The 21,563-nt window shown below is 38.8% G+C and overlaps 1 protein-coding gene across 1 annotated transcript in view; it reads right to left on the reverse strand.

The window, feature by feature from the left end:
- CSMD1 (CUB and Sushi multiple domains 1) overlaps positions 1-21,563 on the reverse strand; it is a 2,028,540-nt gene that overhangs the window by 557,831 nt on the left and 1,449,146 nt on the right. The window contains exon 12 of the mRNA XM_084623138.1: positions 19,130-19,242. Coding sequence (XP_084479264.1) covers positions 19,130-19,242 — 113 coding nt within the window. The remainder of the gene's footprint in view (positions 1-19,129; positions 19,243-21,563) is intronic.

The raw sequence follows: 21,563 nt of genomic DNA on the forward strand, positions 1-21,563 counted from the left end.
TATGTTTAAAGAGAATGTCTATGCCAGAGAACATTCAGAGGTGTATCAGTCACCATCTCATTTAGTCAAATCATTCACTGCTTTTTACAGAAAGGATGGCTACTTAAAATAACATGGATCGGAAAATGAAACTTAATGTAAGAGGCACAACTGGGGAGGCAGTATGAAAGGCTGACTTATTGCTCATTTAAAGTGTAGTGCTTGATTTTTATCACCAGAATGCAGGTGTCATGCATCAAAAACTTCAAAGACTGAATGGCAAACTAATTTTCCTTGCTTGATCCTTCCAGTGGGAAAGAAAAAAAGAAAAGAAGACTGTCACAAAAATCAAATGCTATTGTGGGAATTTATCATAATATTGTTCAAGGGAAAAACTCATAAAATATTGTTAATCACTTGCTGTGATGCATTTTCATTTTAAACCATCATTTACAGAAGACAAGATAAACATTATAAATGATGGAGGATGTTTTTAAAACGTCAGACTAGCGCCATTATTGTAGGTCTCAACTCACGAAACTTAATAGGTGATGTAAAACATTGTTTCTGCAACATATATGGGCAAATTTGTGAAGTACAGTACACCCTAACTTTACTTGGATTTGTCAAAGCCTGCAAGGAAGGTAATTTGGATTCTGTGGGTTAGATTCACTTCATGTTAACTGTAGCTTCTTTTGGCATAAATGTTAGTCCAGGTCCCAGTGACAGAAATGCTGCCAGGGAGGAAGTAGCAGTGGCCCAAAGTTACTGAAATTCCTATTGGCCTAAAAGTGGTTGAGGCTGGTCTGCCTACCCTTCAGTGTGGATGAATCCCACTCTGAGGCTCACAGAGATTCAGTGGAGCAAGAGGTGTAATTAATACCCTGCTTTAGTGAATCCTCTGTGCATGAAATTAAGTTTAATACAAAAATAATGTTAACATGTTGATACTATATATTTATGGCTATCTATTGCAAAACTTATGTCTGACATCTGGAAACTTGAACTAATTAATTACGTTAATTTTTACTACTATTTTTGAGGACAACAGAACAACTTGTATTCAATGTATCTGTATTTCTATGTGTGTCGTATCTGAGCACCTCGCAATCATTAATGTATTTCTCTTCAAAACACACCTGCAACACAAATACGATATTCTCATAATACAGAGGGAGAATAGAGGTATAGAACAACTATATGACAACTCAAAGTCAAATGCGAAGTCTGTAAAGCTGAGATATGAACCCAAGACTGAATTCCAGTCCGAGTGCCTTAACTACAAAACAATCCTTCCTTTTAAGTTCACTTATTAAAAGTACCTCAACCTTGTGAATTAAATTGGATCAATGCTCATTCCACAGAACTATGACTGTTGATCTATATACATGGATAATGAATATCAAAAAAGCTCCAAAATGGTACAAGCACTCCATATCTAAAATAATAAATGTATAATTTCCCTCCATATGTCAATGTATCACATTAACACCAGTATATAATGCATGAACTATTTCAGGGCTATACATCATTCCTTTGTGATTCTTAAATACACTGTACATACTTCATAGAAAGCTTAAACTATGAAGCAAGTCAAAGTTCTGCCAAGCGATTCACTCTTTGGGCTAATGTCACAAAGGCATATCAGTTTCATAGCCAACAGCACACAGGGGAGTGATGTGGCCAGCCTCACATCTGACCACCTTTGACTGCCCTAACCCAATGGATCAGATACCCATCTTGCAACTAAGTGAATTTTCAATGTGAGATTAAGCAAGACTCACACCCATAACCTTCAGGATTGTAGTCAAGTGCCTTAAACACTCAGACATCATACTTCATAACAACTACAGAGCAGTTGGATTAATTTATAATTACATATACATGAAAAAAAAGAACTAGGTTATTCATATTGTTGTGGCCAACATGTAATTGAAACTAGTGAATGTAACAGCCACCCTTCATTTGGGATAAATGTAAGAAACAATAGGATTCCCAAACCAAACTATAGGCACACATGAGTCTTTGCAGGAATTAGAACTATGTAAGCAGACTGTTTTTGCTGGGAATTATTTGGTGGAAGTATACTCATCTGTTTTTGTGAGAGAAGGCAGCAAGAAAGCACCAGGCACAACCTGAACAAACATTGAGAAAAGCCTGGAGAGAAAGCTTTGGGGCTAAATGTAGGAAACTTAGATCCTGCAACTTGGATTGCATGAAGTTTCTATGGAGAATGGTGTATACAAAAGCAAAAAAGGGACTGTGTCCCCTGAATATCCTTGTGGGAGAACAAAAAATAGGGGAAAACAAAGAAATATTCACTCAGCAAAAATATTCTAATTAAAAACATTTTACTGATAATAGCAAAATAGTTTGAAAGTAATAATAAACTATAAATTGATTGAAGATTGATTTAGAAACCAATAAACAAATCTGATTTGAGGGATAGAAAATAGTTTTGACCTTAAGGAAAATAAAAAAAGATCTAAGAACAAAGAATGTATGTACCACATCACTATAGCTGCAAGAGCAAAAGAATCCACCAGAAGATGAGACATTCTTGTTCTTGCAATCATACTGCACTGAGAATTACAAGATTATTTTTCTTTATTTAACAGGAAAGCAATAAACTAAACCTTCAGCATATTTTATTTCCAATATAACAGTGGCAGCCTTTTAGCAAAAAACAACATATAAGGATTTGATAGCTACTGTATCTTTGATAAGGTGATTGATAAATATAAGTGTCTATACATTCTGAGGAAACACTACCTTCCATCCTTGCTGGTTCAGAAGTGAGGGGAGGGAACTTTAGTCAACAAGAAACACCACAGCTAATGATTTAAATGCAGCCCTCCCCTTACAACCTGACAAATGGATCAGTTGAAAGCAACAACAAAAATAATCCTTTAAAATATTAAACATATGATGTGCATATAAATTAACAGCTATAGCTTATATACAGTATATATGTAGATATGAAAGGATAAACAGGTAAATAGCATTTGAAAAAAAAAAAAGGTCTTTCATATCACAGGCATTACATTTCTTGGTTTTCTTTGTGTCCAAAAGTAATATTAAATTAGAAAGCCTCATACAAAGTCAGAGATGACTGAGTAACTTTTTTTAATTGGTGGACATGCCATGCAACTCATTGTTTCGAGTGCTTCTAAGGACAGAGCTCTCTATAAAGGGGATAAGACTTATGTGAAAAAATGTGGTTCAAGACTACACTCAAACCAAAAGACCTCATTTTGGTGAATCAAGTGGGCAGAGCTTGGTTTGCAGGAACAGCACTGCTGCTTTTTTATTCTCAATTAAACCCTGGTTTAAAACAGACAGGGAGAAAGACCCATTTTCTTCTGTGTCCAAACAGCTTTGTGTTCTCTTTTATTACAAGCCCATCTTGATCACTATATATCTATCTATATATCCACGTACCTATGTAAGTTCTTATTCCATGTCTGTCACCATGGTACCCAAGTTCCTATTTTTTATCACAATTGCCTCTCTAATTATTGCTCTATTTCACTCTTCTATTTTGCCTTTAACAGAAGGAAACCTAGTCCAAGGCATAAAAAACAAACCAACATCCCCCAGAATCTTTTCCCCCCACAAAGTATTTTCCCCAATGGATTAGCATTTTCAATGATTCCTACAAGAGAATGCAAGATGTTTTCAGCAAGTGTTTTAACAAGTAAGTCAATATATCAAACATTATTATAATTGAATGGAATATCTGTTAAACTAAGTTGTTTGGGACAGAGACTGTAATTAACTTCTTTTTTTAGTATAGTGTCCATCACAATGGGGTCCCAACTTTGTTGAGGCCTTCAGGAAGGTGCTACTACAATATTAATTTTAAATAATAAATAGTAATAAAAGGGCATTAGATGTACATTACTGCAATTAACATAAACAATCTAGAGAACATACTCTATTAAAATGATTTCCAACACACTTTATGCCCAAACAGTCTCAAGATTCCTTTGCTATTGTTTTTTTTATGAATTTCACCTGGGAGCTATAGTAACAGCTGTACAGAGGCCGTTTGGGTAACTTACAGGTTGGGAAGTTGGTTCCATCCTCCAACCCAAGCCCTGTATGTTTCTCCGGTACTAATCCTGTTTTGTGCAAAGTTAGTGATGAGGATTTCACTGCGACTGAATTATAAATTGGATTTTTCTAGTAATTATTAGTTATCTATGACACGCTCCCATTGCTCCCAACTGGTAACTTACCCTGCTAAAATCATCTTTTTCCATATAGGCAACCTGAGTAGTGCTGTATTACACTTTATATATATTCCACATATTTAAAAACTTACTGTAGGACTTGGCTGAACAGCTGCCATTATATTTTAGAAAATCAGTTCACGCTATAACACAGCAAGAACTGCTTCATATCATTTTTTTTATAACAGTTTGCTATAGTGGGAAGTGAAGTGACTGCCATTTCTCCACTCATGCAACTAACTTGCACTGTATGAAACTATGCACCCATTGATTTACATAACATCATAGTGAAATTCAATGCAGAGTTTTCCCTATGGAAACAAAACTATGTGAAGAACTGATTATTGCCAAAGTAAAAGGCCGACTACTGGTAGTTGTAACTAATGGCTAAAATGAACTTATGCTCAAATAAATTTGTTAGTCTCTAAGGTGCCACAAGTACTCCTTTTCTTATTGCAAATTAAAACTTCCTAATTTACCAATGCACTTAATTACATGTTTAAGTCTCATTGAAATCAATGGGATTTAAGCATGTGCTTGAAGTTATGTGTATGCTTAAGTGTTTTGCTGAATACAGAGCCTAAAGGAGGAAAGGTCAAGAGATAACTGAATATATGTGAACAGGGAGAAAGAAAGAGGAAGGGAAAAGCTTTGGCCTAATTTAGAAACATCTTCTAAATCACAGCTTGCTTTGATTGAATCCTGATATATTTCTTTCAAAGAATATACTGTGTTCACTCATTTCCTACCATGCAAGTGTCTTCATTTGCAAGTTTAGAGAGACCAATATCATCCAAGCCAAAGGCCTAATTTAATTAATTTTTTAAAGGTGTAGGTTTTCTAATATAACAGACTGGTGGCACAAAGAGTTAAATCAACTGTGGTGGGGCACGGATAACTGTGAGAATTGTATTCAAACTACCTTTCCATTTGTAAAAAAAAAAAAAACCAGAACATTTTAGTTTACATTCAGTATTGTAACATATTCATAAGATGACCACTAATATTAGTTATTTAGGGACAAACATATTCAAATTTTAAAGTGATCCATTGCCAATCTCAGATGTAAAGGCATCTCTGCTTCCATTCAGTGTCATAATGAAAAGCTTGAAGTTTTAAGGCTCAACTAAGCATCAACACTGCATTAATGTTGTAGACCTGGCATTTGAGACTCCTTGCCTGATTCTCTTCTTGAAATCTCTACTCATTTCTATTGATAGAACATCATGAGAATTGTATCTTTATTTTTTAACTGGATTTGTTGTTATGTACTATTACAATCACAGAGCTAAACTAATTCTGTCACAAATGGATACCTAAAAGGTCAAGTGAAAGAATACCTAGGCTTTGTGAAATCACAGACCACTGGTTCAGTTCAGGCCTGTAGTAGAATCAGGACTGCTGTGAGATGTCCCATTTGTACGTCCAGGCCACTAAGAGATTGGGGATTTTATATTTCCCGCAGGGCACATGCCAGTTGTTTTAAGTTTTGTTAAAATAAATAAAAACAATAGAACAAGGCAGTATAGTGAGTGAATGACTGAATGGAACTGAAGGAAGAAAAATCACAGTCTTATGCTTAAGGTAATTGAACGAAAGAGAACTCAATTGTATCCCTAACATGGCCACAATCTTTCTATGTGATACAGAGAAAGCTGCTTAAACCAAAATGTTGACAGGTAGTTCCCACTGTGTGTTCCTCATTTTCTGACTGCCCAATTTGAGACACCAGCTGCCTGATTTGTAGTAGTGCAGAGCACTCACTCACAACTAAAGCTGAGAAGAGGATGGAATTTTGGTTCAGAAGCCAAACAGAAATTAGAAAAAAAAAAAATCTGGTTCAGTCTGATCTGAAAGAAATTTTTGCAAACTGAAAACTATTATTTAGAGTCACCTCAAAACTATTTTTCCTTGATTTTTTCAGGTCAGTTTGGCTGTTGGGGGTGATCTTCTGCGCATGTGTGTGTGTGTGTGCATGTGCTTTTTTTAATTGTCCAAATTTGAAACTGAAGCACCATTTTGAACCCACAAAACATTTTGATGTTTTCAAAGTTTTTTTGTTTGTTTGTTTTTTTCGTTGTTTCCCCCAACCAAATTCAATGAATAGTTCCAGGCCCTGAAAAATGCAATTTTTGGTGAAAAATCAATTAGGTAAAAAACCTTCACCCAGCTCTGCTCCTAGTGCAATTGAAGCCAATGGAAACTGTGGATGCTCGTTGCCTCTGGCAATAAGGGAATGTGAGCTGGAACAATGAGCGCAGGGGTGAGAACAAGTTGTCTTGAGTTGTAATACTGATGTTCACACTGAGAAAACGTGTGCTCAGGAACTATCTTTGTTCTAGTTTTCCCATCTGTAAAATGGGGAGAATAATACTTTTTTGTCTCACAGGGGAATACATTCATTAATATTGTGGAACACAAAGGATATGTCTACACAGCAAAGAAAAACCCACAACTGGCCTGTGCCAGCTAACTCGGACTTGCGCTGCAGGACTGTTTCATTGATGTGTAGACTTCTGGGATTGGGCTGGAGCTTGAGCTCTGGGACCCTCCCACCCTTCAGGGTCCTAGAGCTCGGGATCTAGCCTGAGCCCAGAAGTCTATACAGCAATGAAACAGCCCCTCAGCCCAAGCCCAGTGAGCCCGAGTTGGCTGGCATGGGCCAGCTGCAGGTTTTTCTTTGCTGTGTAGACATATCCAAGGTCACTATGGTGATGAATGCTTTTGAATAGACCCCACATACAGTGAAAGATGATGTGCAGCAAATAAGGCAAGGACCACTGTCAAGGTTCCTCCCCCACTCTGAACTCTAGGGTACAGATGTGGGGACCTGCATGAAAAACCTCCTAAGCTTATCTTTACCAGCTTAGGTCAAAACTTCCCCAAGGTACAAAATATTCCACCTGTTGTCCTTGGACTGGCCGCTACCACCACCAAACTAATACTGGTTACTGGGGAAGAGCTGTTTGGATGCATCCTTCCCCCAAAAATACTTCCCAAAACCTTGCACCCCACTTCCTGGACAAGGTTTGGTAAAAAGCCTCACCAATTTGTCTAGGTGACTACAGACCAAGACCCTTGGATCTTAAGAACGATGAACAATCCTCCCAACACTTGCACCCCCCCTTTCCTGGGAAATGTTGGATAAAAAGCCTCACCAATTTGCATAGGTGACCACAGACCCAAACCCTTGGATCTGAGAACAATGAAAAAGCATTCAGTTTCTTACAAGAAGACTTTTAATAAAAAAATAGAAGTAAATAGAAATAAAGAAATCCCCCCTGTAAAATCAGGATGGTAGATATCTTACAGGGTAATTAGATTCAAAAACATAGAGAACCCCTCTAGGCAAAACCTTAAGTTACAAAAAAGATACACAGACAGAAATAGTTATTCTATTCAGCATAATCCTTTTCTCAGCCATTTAAAGAAATCATAATCTAACACATACCTAGCTAGATTACTTACTAAAAGTTCTAAGACTCCATTCCTGGTCTATCCCCGACAAAGACGGACTATAGACAGACACACAGACCCTTTGTTTCTCTCCCTCCTCCCAGCTTTTGAAAGTATCTTGTCTCCTCATTGGTCATTTTGGTCAGGTGCCAGCGAGGTTACCTTTAGCTTCTTAACCCTTTACAGGTGAGAGGAGCTTTCCCCTGGCCAGGAGGGATTTCAAAGGGGTTTACCCTTCCCTTTATATTTATGACAACCACACATTGAATGATGAGGATAAAACTATTGAACTGCCTCATTCCCTGAGCTTTGGCCATCCTGTGTGCTGAATGAGGCAGAGGTCCAGGGGAGAGGAGGGAGGCAGCACAGACCGATCATGTATTTAAAGACAGCATGCACAAAAGGGGGCTAAATTCGAGAATGTTATGACTTTTCAGTTTAAATAAAGTTTCGAAGATTCTTTTTGTTGTGTGTAGTATATATAAATTGACTGCTATAACTTTTGAACGCTTGACTTTGGACCCAAAATGTTATTTTAATGTTTTGGTGCATAATATAAAATGGACTTGCAAGATGCTTCTTTTTCCCTCTCTCTCACAGTATTCTTAGTAAGAAGGCTAATTAACATCTGTCATCCCGTCTCCTTGTTTCCAGTGACTTTGGCACTGTATAGTTTAAATACAATATTGTTACTGAGCTCTATTCTATTGAATTATTCTTTTGGCAGCTTTTCCAGCATATCACTCAAAATTATTCATATACTATCTTTGCTGCAGTATAGTCAAAATTAATTCCTGCTCATTCTAAGCCAAAAGTTCAATATAGTATACTTTCTCTGTCTGTAGGAAAATAATCTGTGTATATGGAGCACAGAAAACAGGCAGGGGTTAATGGGTTACTGAAGGCCTATTAGTCCAAATTAAGAGACCTTCAGCCGGGAGCAGTTCCAGGGAGATGCTTAAAGAGAAAAGCCCTACTCAGCTGGAAGGAGCAGATAGAGCAGATGTGGAGCTCTCACTGTAGGAGAGAAGGCTGGCCAGGACCAGGACCAGGGTCAGACTGGTACCAGCAGATATCCCAGAGGAATGTGAAGAGCTTATATTGCTTTATACTTTTTTTGGACTTTGAGTGTCCTAGAATGGATAGAACTGTAAAGGAAATAGCCTGAGAGCTATGTCTCTGCAACTCAGAAGGTGTGGAAGGTGGGCAGAGCTGTGGAACATCATCTGGGAAACTGAGTCTAAGTGATTGCTGGAAGAGGGTACTCCAGTAAGGACAGAGCCATCCCTTGGCCTATCAGCACCTCCCACTTCCTCTCAACGCCTACTGCCTGCCGCAGAGCAGATGTTTTGTGGAGTCAGGAGGCGCTGGGGGGGGGGGGGGAAGAACAAGGGTGCAATATGCTCGGGGGAAGGGGCGGAACTGGGCAGGGAAGAAGCGGGATGGAGTGGGAAGAGGCAGGGCGGGAAGAGGTGGGGTGGGGGCAGAGCAGCGGTGGGAAGAAGCAGGGTGGGGTGGGGCCTTGGGGGAAGGGGTGGAGTGGAATCAGGGCCTGGCCAGAGCTGCGGGGAGCACCCCGCAGCAGATTAGAAACTTGGTGCCTATGCCCCGGGCTCTGCACCCCCTAGGGACGGCCCTGAGTAAGAACATCCTATAACACTGTGGACATGTGTTCTAAAACTATAGCATTTTACTCAACAAATTCTTAAGTGTGTCTGACACAAGGCCCTGTTTTTACTGCACCGCAGCAGATCAAAAGGAAAAATTCCTTTAGTTTACCCTCTGCTAAAAGTTAAACAGCTATGGTAAAACATACACAATATCATTTGAAAAAAAATACTTTGTCAATGAGCGTGATGAATTTAAATTGAACATTTCAAAAGGATTTTTCTGAGAAGTGAGTGAATTTTAGACTGTTATTTTTGGGGGTGGTTTGTATTAAAAATGTCTCCAAATAATTTCCTTCTAAAATGCCATACTAAATTCTGAAAAACATACTACTTTTCTGTATATAGTGATATTTCCTATAGATCCTGTGTGATGTTAAGAAAACTCAACTGCTCTTGAAGACAATGGACCTTCAGTGGAAGTTGAGAGGTTTCAGAGTAGCAGACGTGTTAGTCTGTATCCGTAAAAAGAAAAGGAGTACTTGTGGCACCTTAGAGACTAACAAATTATTAGAGCATAAGCTTTCGTGAGCTACAGCTCGCTTCATCATGTATCATTTTGATAAGCTACTCCAAAGTTTTATCATAAATTCATGGCTGTTACAAATAGAAAATATTATTGATTACTATCACCCTGCAACACATAAAAAGGCATCTGCTTTAGCAACAAAACCTAATAATTTTTTGTTTTTGTTTTTTTTACTTATAGCAGTCTGTGAGGTGAAATCCTGCTCCTACTGAAGTCAGAGAGTTTTGCCATTGACTACAACACAACAAGGATTTTAACCAAGGCTTTTAGATATTTTCTGTAACCTCAGTATCATGATGTAGTTCTAGAATAACAGAATATATTTAAGTCTTTGCCCTGTGAACTGTAACTCAGAATCTGGTCAGAAAGAACCATTCTCTTGTCTGTGAGGAGAAGATTTTCAGATACAAAAACTACAGAGTTTAGGGGCAGTAACCTAAGATACAACCTTATTCTTCTATAATGAATAAAATTTACTAAAAAACAATAACCAAGAATATTCGTGATCGGGTGATGCAGGGGCTTCATCAACTGTTCAGCTTACAGGAACAGGATTTTTTTTTCTTTTTAACTTCATTCCTAGACATTTCGAAATCCTCTTTTAAAAAAATCTCTTTATTAGCACTGATAAAATAGTATTTGTTTAACCAAAGATTCGATAAATTTAGATCTTTTGGGGTTTGGGTTTATTTGTATTTTTTTAATTCTATAAGGACTTTTTTAAACAACAAGCCATAGACAACCAGTACAAAGAGCTCTACTTTCAACTACATAGGCAGAGACACTGAAGATTACCCTTACAATATCATTTTCAAAATAAAGCAGTATTGTGTTTAACATGAAAATTAGATACTTGCTAAAACATAAGGGGCAGCACTCAGTTCCTGATAATTTTTAAGAAAATAAAGCTGCCACAAATAATTATAATATAATAATATATCGAAAGCAACTAACCCAATAAGGTAATAAAATAATGATATTGTATCCAAAAGGTGATCCTTTCCACTTTTATACACAGCTCCCCCCAGCTGTAACCCGAGCACAATTTCTCCATATTATCTCAAATGAAATGTAAGCTATTGAAAAGGAGCAGGTTAGTGGAAATGTAATTTGTTGAGAAAATGTCACAAATGTAGGGTTACCTGAAAAGGTAACCAAAATATACAGCACGTATCTGTCTAAAGAAATAGTATTTGTACTCTGGACCTTTGTTGACAAGCATACTAAATGTGTAAAGAACTAAACATTAGCTTCTTGCATTTTCTGAAAGAAAAGCACATCTGACTTACTTTAAAGGTTTCTGCATAGTCATATCAATCTTTGACATATGGAATCTTGTGCAGCGTCTGCACAACTTTTATGCCTTTTTAATAAGTAAAATTTGGAAATCAATGTGGGAAATTACTTTCATGCTTACAGCCATTTCTAGAAGTAGCTTCCACATATCAGTCATCTCCATTTTTCAAATTCTATTAAATAGGTTCCTAGGAATGCAACCACAGGGAATGTACTACTTTATTTAAATATTGCACAAATAAATAAAACAAAAAGAAAAATCAAAATTCAGTAACAAGGTCTCATTGTGGGAATTTAGTAGGAATGAGAACAATTGAAACTATTGCAGTTATTTACAAGCCTTCTTTTATAGGTCTTGAAATATAAGACCTCTTCCCCCCACCCCAAGCATTTTTTCCCATATCAGCATTTTCACATTGCCTCTCAAACAAAGTACCCTATATCATGGACGGTTTTTATCATTTCACTTATATCATAAACAAGACAGTTGCATTTTTTGTCTTTCTAATCATGCCACTTGATTATGCGACTGGAAAGTAATATCAATACAGCTATATATTAATCCTTTTTATAAAAAACAAAGCCTCCATTGGCCCTTTTGAGTGAGCATGCCAACTCCAATTTCAGTGTTGACTGTACTATCTTCTATTACACAGGTTACATCAGCTGTTATGGTATGGGATCTACATCATTCCTGTGTATTTAAAAGATTTACCAGCAACCATAGTTCTTTGACGAGAAATGCTACTACATATTCACATGTGTGAGAAGCTGCCCTGTAACGTAGCTAAACGTAAGAAACCTTTTAAAAAAACAATGCCTTTTGCAACTGCATAAGACACCAAATGTTTAACCTGAGGGTATACAGGGCTGAGTTGTGCTCTATCTCATCAGTTCCACCCATTAAGGCCCAGAATCCTAGGAGAGTATAACTGAATAAAAGGAAGATGTGGGCAGGTACAGGAAATATGTAGAAGCAACTCTCTTGAAGAGCTAGTTATTGGTGTCTAATATATTTTTCTTCTGTGATATTATATTTGCATATTCCCATTTGTGGAAGTTTAATTAGGAGTAGAACCACTAGGAAAGTGGGCTGGAGAGTTCTAATTAAACAAAACTGCCTTCTCAAAGCTAGCATTAACCCTGGATGCCAAATGGAGACAATAGGGTTCAATAAGACTGTGTATAATATTGTATGTAGCAGCATTATATATTTCTGATATGAAAATGTTGTGAAGGCAAGCCTGAGCAGTACCCTAGGCCTAGTGGAATGAACAGCAAATCCATCATGTATTGGTATCTTAAATAAACTATCACATGTTTGAATACATAATCTAATCCACTCTGAAAGGATTGGGACAGAAATGACATTTTCCTTTACATTCTTCTCTATAAACTACAAATTATCCAAGAGACTTCCTAAATACCTTAGTTTTAGCCAAATAGACCTGGAATTCATCTTAATTTCTAGATTACGGAGTCAAGATTCATCTAGGAGCTCGTAAGTCTTTGGAAAGAAAATTTGAAGATTCGTGGTCTGATTTAAGTAAAACTCAGACACTGTTTTGAGTAAAAATTTCAAATAAGGATGCAGGCAACTTTGTCCCTCTGGAACATTGTGATGGGAAGATGAGCCATCAAAGTCTGCAGTTCTCCTTTCTCTCAGAGGTAACTGATCAAAAAGGCTGTCTTTGGTGACCAGCAAAGTAAAGGGAAGTCCCATAAAGGCTCAAAGTGGGTAATCAATTAACTTTGTCACCAATGAAATGAGACTCTCTGCTGGAACGGGTTCTTTGATTGGTGGAAAAACGTTAAGCAGAATCTTTGAAGACTCTTCTGACAGAGTCGTGGTTGAAGATTTTACACTTATCATCAAGAAGCTGGTATGCTGAGATGGCAGATAGGTGTCTTTGATCAATGACAAAGAGAAGCTGAAAGATTTCCTGTAAACAGTCCAATATTGATGACATTGGAGTAGACAATAAAAACAGGTTAGATGTTGCCATCAAAGAAGACTTTTACATATCTAGGTATCAGTTCAAACTAGATATTTCCATGGATTGCAACGATATACACTGAATTACCACAGGACACATTAAATCAAGATATTTTTAACATCCCATGCCCTGAGGACCCAGGTGGAATAACTCAGGATTAAGATGTAGAGTAAGACCATCTTCTTGAGTCAGAAGATCTAGAGATAACATTATCAATATGACAGTGTATTCCCAGATGTCTGAGCAATACAGCCATTATTATCACACATCCAGGGGGAATAACTTTGGTTCTGCAGGAAAGCCAGAGAACAGCCTTGTATAGTAGCAGTGGCTGTAACCCACAAAGAAATAAAGATATTTGATAAGATGGACAGATACAGCAAAAATTCACCTCTCTAAGTCAGGAACCTTGAAGCAATCTCACATGGAAGGCAAAGTGATATAAAATCAGAATGTGGAATTAATTTTTTTTCATGTTCTTGATGGGACAAAGTCATCTTTTTGGGGGGCTGAGGAAGTATCAACAAAAGTCCTTTTCTATGCCCCAGGACTTCTAACCTTAAGAGAGTCATAGATTTCCAGTCCAGAAGGAAATCCATTTTTGAGCAGAGTTGCTATTTCCATTATGAGTAAAACTGGACCATGTATTCATACTGTATTATCTTCAATACCCAAGAATCTGTAATAATTCTACCTCATGCCACAGGGAAAGAGACAAAATGGTGTGCAAAGGAATGTGAAGAAATGGACATAAGTGAAATAGAGGTCAGGACTATGCCCTCAGGAAAGCACTGAGCTCATTAGGTGCACAAGTTTAATGCACAGCTAAACAATCCTTTAAGCAAATCTCAGCTTAAAATGATTAACTTAACTTTCCTATTTTGTTGCTGTTACAGTTGAGACTTCTGTAGTAGTAGTAGATTAAAAGAAACAGAAGCTGCTGCAAATTGATGAAACATGGTTACTTCTCTTTAACTAGTTTGGGTCATCCCCAACAACAGAGCAGTAAACTTGGTCTCTTCCTCCATCTTCTGCAGATGCTAATCAGTCTTGCTATGTATCTATTTTTTTAAGCTCTCGACATCAAATGCATATTTCCATTTTGCTTTAAATTAGTACAGACAAGCCATATCCCACAGTTCATGCAGACATATCTGAAGTACCACACAGTATACATTTAAAAATTATGAGGCCTTCAGAAAGGATGCTTTCCACCATCTTATTTTGCTTATCAAGGAGATGGTGAGAGTCCAAAAGCTAGAACAGATTTGGGCCTCAATGACCAGAGAATAAATAAGACTACTCAATGTATCTGAGAAATACATTTTTCTGTTGAAAGCCTTTGTCAGATGGAGAAAAGTGAACAACCATGGAGACCTCAGTTTTGTCACTAGCCAGTGAGAGTGGAGAAGAAAAAGTCAAATGTGTAAAGAACACCAAACTCTCTGCTGTTGCATCTGATCTAAGTGATCAGTTGCCCAGGTGATAGAAGATGCAGATTATGGATTAGGTGTGATATCTCTGTGAACAGAGGAGAAGACAACAGAGGTAGTTTACCTGGAAACTGTCTGAGAGGAGCTATGGTGGGCCTTAAATGATTGACTGGAGGGAAGGCTTTGAGCCAGGGCAACTGATTTGAGCCAGCAGCCTTATAAAAAAATCAGCCAGTTGCAAATCGAGTGAGCTGCAAACAGAGGAGAAGCCAACAGAGGAGTTTGCATTAATAGGAGCATTGCCAGCAGATCGAGGGAAGTGATTATTCCCCTCGGAGGCCACATCTGGAGTACTGAATCCAGTTTTGGGCCCCCCACTACAGAAAGGATGTGAAAAAAATGGAGAGAGTCCAGTGAAGGGCAACAAAAATGATTAGGGGGTTGAGGAATATGACTTATGAGGACAGGCTGAGGAAACTAGGCTTATTTCATCTGCAGAAGAGAAGAGTGAGGGGGGATTTGATAGCAGCCTTCAACTACCTAAAGGGGGGTTCCAAAGACGATGGATCTAGGCTGTTCTTGGTGGTGGCAGATGACAGAACAAGGAGCAATGGTTTCAAGTTGCGGGGGGGGGGGGTCTAGGTTTGATATTAGGAAAAAAATATTTCACTAAGAGGGTGGTGAAACACTGGTCTGGGTTACCTAAGGAGGTGGTGGAATCTCATTCCTTATAGGTTTTTAAGGCCTGGCTTGACAAAGCCCTAGCTAGGATGATTTAGTTGGGGTTGGTCCTGCTTTGAGCAGGGGGTTGGACTAGATGACTTCCTGAGGTCTCTTCCAACTCTATTCTGCTATGATTCTATGATCTCTAACAGCATGCAGCAGCTCTTCATTGATAGAAAAAGTTACCTTCCCCTTTACTTTGATCTCCAAAGAAACAGTGAGTCTCTTCTTGAACTGTGTGTCTCAGCTATCCAAATTGACTATTTCAGAAATGGTCTGTAGTTGTCAGACAATGACACTGACACAGGCATGATGTGTGATCAAGAGAAGCAGAAAACATTAAGCTTCTTGCAATGTAGCAAATTAATTGACATCAGCCCCAATTCACCCCAATTAATTGACATCCAATTCAGACAAGTTGTCATGTATGCTGACCGATCATGAAGAGAAAGGACTGGTTTCACAAATGGTGGTGATAAAAGAAGAAGACCCCTTCTAGACCCCTTTGTGAGAGATGAAAAATAACAGACTTCTGAAGCGGAAGTTCCTGCCAATATTGTCACCTCATTTGTGGATTAAAATGGGGGTAATCTAAAAAGAGTCAGGAGAGGTTAGTGCAGAGATGAAGGATTCCCCAGTATCAAGGCTGCCTCTGGCACAGAGGGAAACATGCCAGGCACACTAGTGTTGGTTCCAGGCAAAACCAGGCACCATTAAAACTCTCAGCATGGAGGTTGCCCTAACACCAACAGACTCAGATAATGGACCCAACTTCCACAGTGCTGGAGAAACTCCAGGACCAGATACATTATATCCTCCAAAGAGCCTACTCAGGAGGCCTATTCTGATTCTGCACAGGAACAGGACCCTGATTCAACATTATTAACACTACTAACAATATTAATAATTGTAAAACAGAAAAGCCTGGGACAGAACAAAAGATCCCGCACTTGGAACTAGCTTCAGAAATAAAGAAACAGAGGACATCGGAGGCCACATGACCTCTTGTAAACTTGGATCCAAATTTCTGGTGTCTTGAGAGGTCAGTTATGTTGTTCCAATGTGCACTGATTTCCAAAAAGTTCCCAAGGCTATGAGGCACCAGAGCATCACATGCCATTAGTGGTAGTATTCAGCTTGAAGAAGAAATAATGACTGTCCAGTAATCCTTTTTAAATAGCTAAAGGCAGGCTCGGATAAGAGCTTGAAAAGCTCTTAAAAATAACTTTGACAAAGTAACTATCAGATAGGAACAATTTGCTTGACATACCGAGAATGCTCCTCTTAAAGAAATCACTAATGATACCAGTAACTGTCTCTTGTCCTTAAGGTAAACTAAACTAACAGGAATAAATCAAGCATTATACCACTTTTTAAGATCTGTTCTAAGCTGCAAAATTTGAGCTGCAATTATCATAAAAAGTGTTCATTCTGAAATAATACCTGCTGTATATTAATACCAGGTTATATATTTATGGCCAGAGTGTAACAACCCAATTGATATATCAGAAGCCTCATAGTCTGGTATTACTGAAGTCCATAAACAGATAGTTATAAAGGCTTATGTTACAGAGGTCCTGTGACAGGGTATACCAGACCCTCTGAGGACCCGTGCCACACCCTGCCCCCCAAAAAAGGCAGTAGAGAGGTCCTCCAGGCTGCCTAATGTGGCTGTGTGGGACAAAGCCAACTGGGGTCCAGCAGCCTGGTATAAGTAGAGCTGCAGGACCAGAAATAGTTCAGTTCCTTGCTGGAGCTGTAGGAGTGTGGATGGTGTGTGGCTGGCTGACAGAGCTACAGAACCCCAGACAGGGCAGCGCTGCCAGAAGGATCCCTGAGCTGGTTGCTGGGACTCCATTTGGACAAGCCCCTGAGGTAAGGGTGAAAATGGCATGGGGCCACCAGGAAGTGGCCCAGGGAATTAGAAAAGGAGTACTTGTGGCGCCTTAGAGACTAACCAATTTATTTGAGCATAAGCTTTCGTGAGCTACAGCTCACTTCATCGGATGCATACTGTGGAAAGTATAGAAGATCTTTTTATACACACAAAGCATGAAAAAATGGGTTTTTACCACTACAAAAGGTTTTCTCTCCCCCCACCGCACTCTCCTGCTGGTAATAGCTTATCTAAAGTGATCACTCAGATAAGCTATTACCAGCAGGAGAGTGGGGTGTGGGGAGAGAAAACCTTTTGTAGTGGTAAACACCCATTTTTTCATGCTTTGTGTGTATAAAAAGATCTTCTATACTTTCCACAGTATGCATCCGATGAATTGAGCTGTAGCTCACGAAAGCTAATGCTCAAATAAATTAGTTAGTCTCTAAGGTGCCACAAGTACTCCTTTTCTTTTTGCGAATACAGACTAACATGGCTGTTACTCTGAAACCAGGGAATTAGAGAAGCCGTGCAATATAATTAAAGGCACACAGCAGACGGCTGCTCTCTACAGGGTCCCTGGGCTGGGACCTGGAGTACCAGGTGGACCCGGTTCCCTCCCCACCCCTGATTAGCCACTGGAGGGAAGTGGTCTGGACATTAAGGACCCCAGAGGGGGAACTGAACTATCACGGCCCAGCTGGAGAGCTGCAGCCAGGAAGTCCAAGAGGGCGAAAACATTGTCTCTAGGGAGAGACCCCTGGGGCGCTGCTCTTTCCCAGAGCAGGGACAATCTGAGAGAGCGAGTGCGCGCAGGTATACCCACTTGGCCCATGGGGCACTCACAAGGGTTGAGTGCACCCATTACAGGCCCTCCTTTGCTTGACGTAGTAGCAGCATAAATTTAGCTAAGTAGAGGGTTTAAGAATTTCCATAACTTCTTTATTCTGGACCATATTTCCCCCCATATATGCTGGCCTTTCTTTCACTGACAGCCACAATAAATGCATTCATTCTGTACCTTACATGGCAGGTATAAATTTGGTTAAATCTGAAAAGAGCCTCTATGTTGTATGAAAACAATACGAATGCTTCACCCCTCCCAACTCTCTTTTGATAATTCTTGGTAATACTAACCAATATTTGCAAACTTAGGTATCCAAAGTTAAGCAATTAATTCTGTACTTCAGAACCTAAATAAAAGTGCTGTGGTTTTCAAAAGTGATGTAGATCTACAGCTTCCATTCATTTTAAAGCCACATAAGTAAGAAAGTTTTGGCTTTCACTTTTATAACAACCCCATTCTCAGCCATTCTGAACCAACATTTTCAGTGAGGCATTGCTTAACACTAGACATGGGGCAATGCTGAGGTGGGGGCTTGTAGGGGCTATAGTCACCCCAACATTTGCCTTAGCCCCCCTGTAGCAACTGCCACTCTCTAGCTGCCCAGCTCTGACGGCAGAGCAGCTCCAGCAACAGTGGAGAAGTCAGCCCAGGCAGGAGGCTGGGGTTCCTGAGAGCAGTCCCTGGCCTGTGTACCTGCCTGCTGGGGCGTACCGCCCAGGGCATGTGTAGTATCTGCAGTCCCCAACCGGGGCAGCTCTTACCAGCTGCAAGCAGCCAGTGCCCTGCACCGCCCGACTATAGCTTTTAGCCTCTGACCTGGCCAGAGGGTGGGGCATGGAGAGGGCAGGGTCTCGTGGCATGGGGTGGCACAGCCCTCCAATTTTGTGTCTGGCCCACTTCAGCCCTCTACAAGGAAGAGGCTGGAGCCACCCCTGCACTAGCTATTAGTCCATTGGTCTAGCACTGACAGGCTGCCTTGTTATACAAAACAAACACACATTTAAAGTACATATAAATACATATATGTTTTGTTGTGTATCAAAGGATCCTAGATTATGAATGTAAATGAGTTAATTTACTTTCGTTCATACCTTGATAGACAGCTTTGAATCCTGGTGAGCCAATGCTGTCATCAGATTGCAAATGTAGCCACATCTGGTTGCTCATGCTCACAATAAGATCAGGAACACTAGAGCCAGTAAGTCTGCAGATAGGATAAACCACAATGTCATTTCTAGTTGCATGGGTGACATAGATGAACAGAAAATATATTTTGATGTTAAAATGATATTTAAACAATTACATTACATTATACTACTGTTCTAAAATGTCCACATTCGGCAGTAGTTAATTCACACTAGTCTCCATTTTTAGGAAATAACTGGTATTTCAGATAGCAATGTGTGATAACTGTCAGCAAATGTAGACATTTTAATGGCGACTGCTTTAATGCAACATACAATAAGTAGAACAGTGAAATTTTGTGGCATGACTAGCTGTTTTTCAGTAAGCTACTACACATACCTAGTCTTGAACACTTCAGTGTAACAATAAAAAAGGCAAGTATCCTCTAAGGAACTAAAATTCTTCTCAAAACAGGGAAGACTGCATACCAAGAAACTTTTGTTGCAGAGTTAAAATGAAAGACTTCAGAATTGGAATGGGGAAAATGTATTATTGAAACTGAACTACAGTCATAAATAGCTTTTGCTTAGCAAATCTTAATGGAGATTATCTAAATATCCATAATATATAAAAATGGTGAACAGAACCATTTGACAAAATTTCAACAAAATATGGGGAAAATGGCAAATTCTAAATAATCAAGCAGGGAATAAAGAACCCTCAAAGTTTCATCAAAACATATTTTATTTTTAGTTTATATTTTTGGAATGGCAGAGATAGTTTGTCAAGGGGAGTCCTCACTGAAAAACTAATTTCAAAAACATAATGGGACAAATTGACTTCAATGGAAATGCAGCTGTCTAGGTCAGTCCTGGATTTGGCTCAATATATTTGTCACAATCGACGTTTAAATGAAGGTCAATATTCAAGTACAATGTAGTGTATACAGAGCTGGTTAAATGGCATAAAGCTTGTACATGAACTGTTGCTGAATTAAAAATTGGTTTTGATTCAGTCTGTTCACTCTCTGTATTGTTTGCTTTTCAGCAAATACAGTAAACAATACAGTTTTGTACATGTGATAGCAAGTTTGGATCCACAGCTGAGATTTATTTAACCTAGAAATCAAATTCATTTCAACCAGAAACAGAACTGAATAGGCAGCCTGAACTATTCAGACAATCCATAGCTCAAATAAGTTCTTGAAAACTATTCATTGAATAATTCATAATAAACACATTTGTAAAAATAAAAATCTATTCATGTACATTTTGTGAAAAAGAACAGGCTAAAGCAACCAAATAAATCATTTTTGACCAGTTTCTATTATTTCAGCTTGACTCCACTTGGATATTAATTATTAGAACATCTGAAATTATATGTGGAATAGAGGAACGTCAGCAAATTTACATGGAAAGCACAAAAACCTGAAGGAAAAGCTAAATAAGATAACTGAAATTAGGCAAAAATTCAAATGCTCCTCAAAGGATCCTCCAGTACATTAGTTCCATAGCTTTAAAAAAAAAAAGTTGTGCCTGATTTTTAAAATTAATTCTAATTTTATGCATGTTATTATCTGCAGGGGAGGGCTTATAGGTGGAAATGCTAACATTTAGATCCCTGATTTTACAGGCAAATCAGGTAGACTGCCATCTCAAACAGAACTATTTGTGCTGGCAGTTTACTGAGGATATAAAAATGTACCTACAGAATTAGAGGCTGGGTTGAGGCCCCTGTAATATTTGGCTCTGTCTGTGGCATCCTCAAGCACTGGGTTTCATACTTCCCCAATTTCCCCTTACCTGTACCATCAATCCTAACTTTCCAGAGATCTCCTCTCTCCTTGTGCTTCATCATGACAGCTCTCTTACTAATATTCCCCAGATTATTTGACCTCTTAGGGGTTTGCAGAGAGAGAATTGTTGAAATGATTTAGGGCTTTGGCTCTTCAAATTACTTCCCTTGCTGATCTGCCAAATCCCAAATTGCGTGACTTTTTGGAAATATTAGAAACCATATCCACTTGGCTTTGCCATTTTAATTTCAAAATAAATTTGTGAAGTCAGTTATATTTTAATGTATGTGTTGTTATAACCTATGTTTGTGTGCAGATTTTGTGATTAGCACATTTAAAACATATTTTGCCTTACCTGATCATTTATTGTCTCCTAGCATCCATGTCTTCCAAAGCTACTTTAGGTACACTGTCTTTGTGGAGACTAGAAGGCAGAACCAGAGCAATCATGCTTTTAGCAATGGGGTAAGCTCCTACTCCTGGGATCTTTTGGGATTCTCCCAAAGTTGCAAAAATACTAATAAATATATTAGATACAGAATCACTGTTGGTCTGGAAGCGGAGACCTTGGTGGGGCATGGGAAGGATAAATATTTTTGAAGGAG

The sequence above is a fragment of the Lepidochelys olivacea genome (genome assembly GCF_965140295.1).
Source record: "Lepidochelys olivacea isolate rLepOli2 genome assembly, chromosome: 3".
In the NCBI taxonomy this organism is placed as follows: Eukaryota; Metazoa; Chordata; order Testudines; family Cheloniidae; genus Lepidochelys; species Lepidochelys olivacea.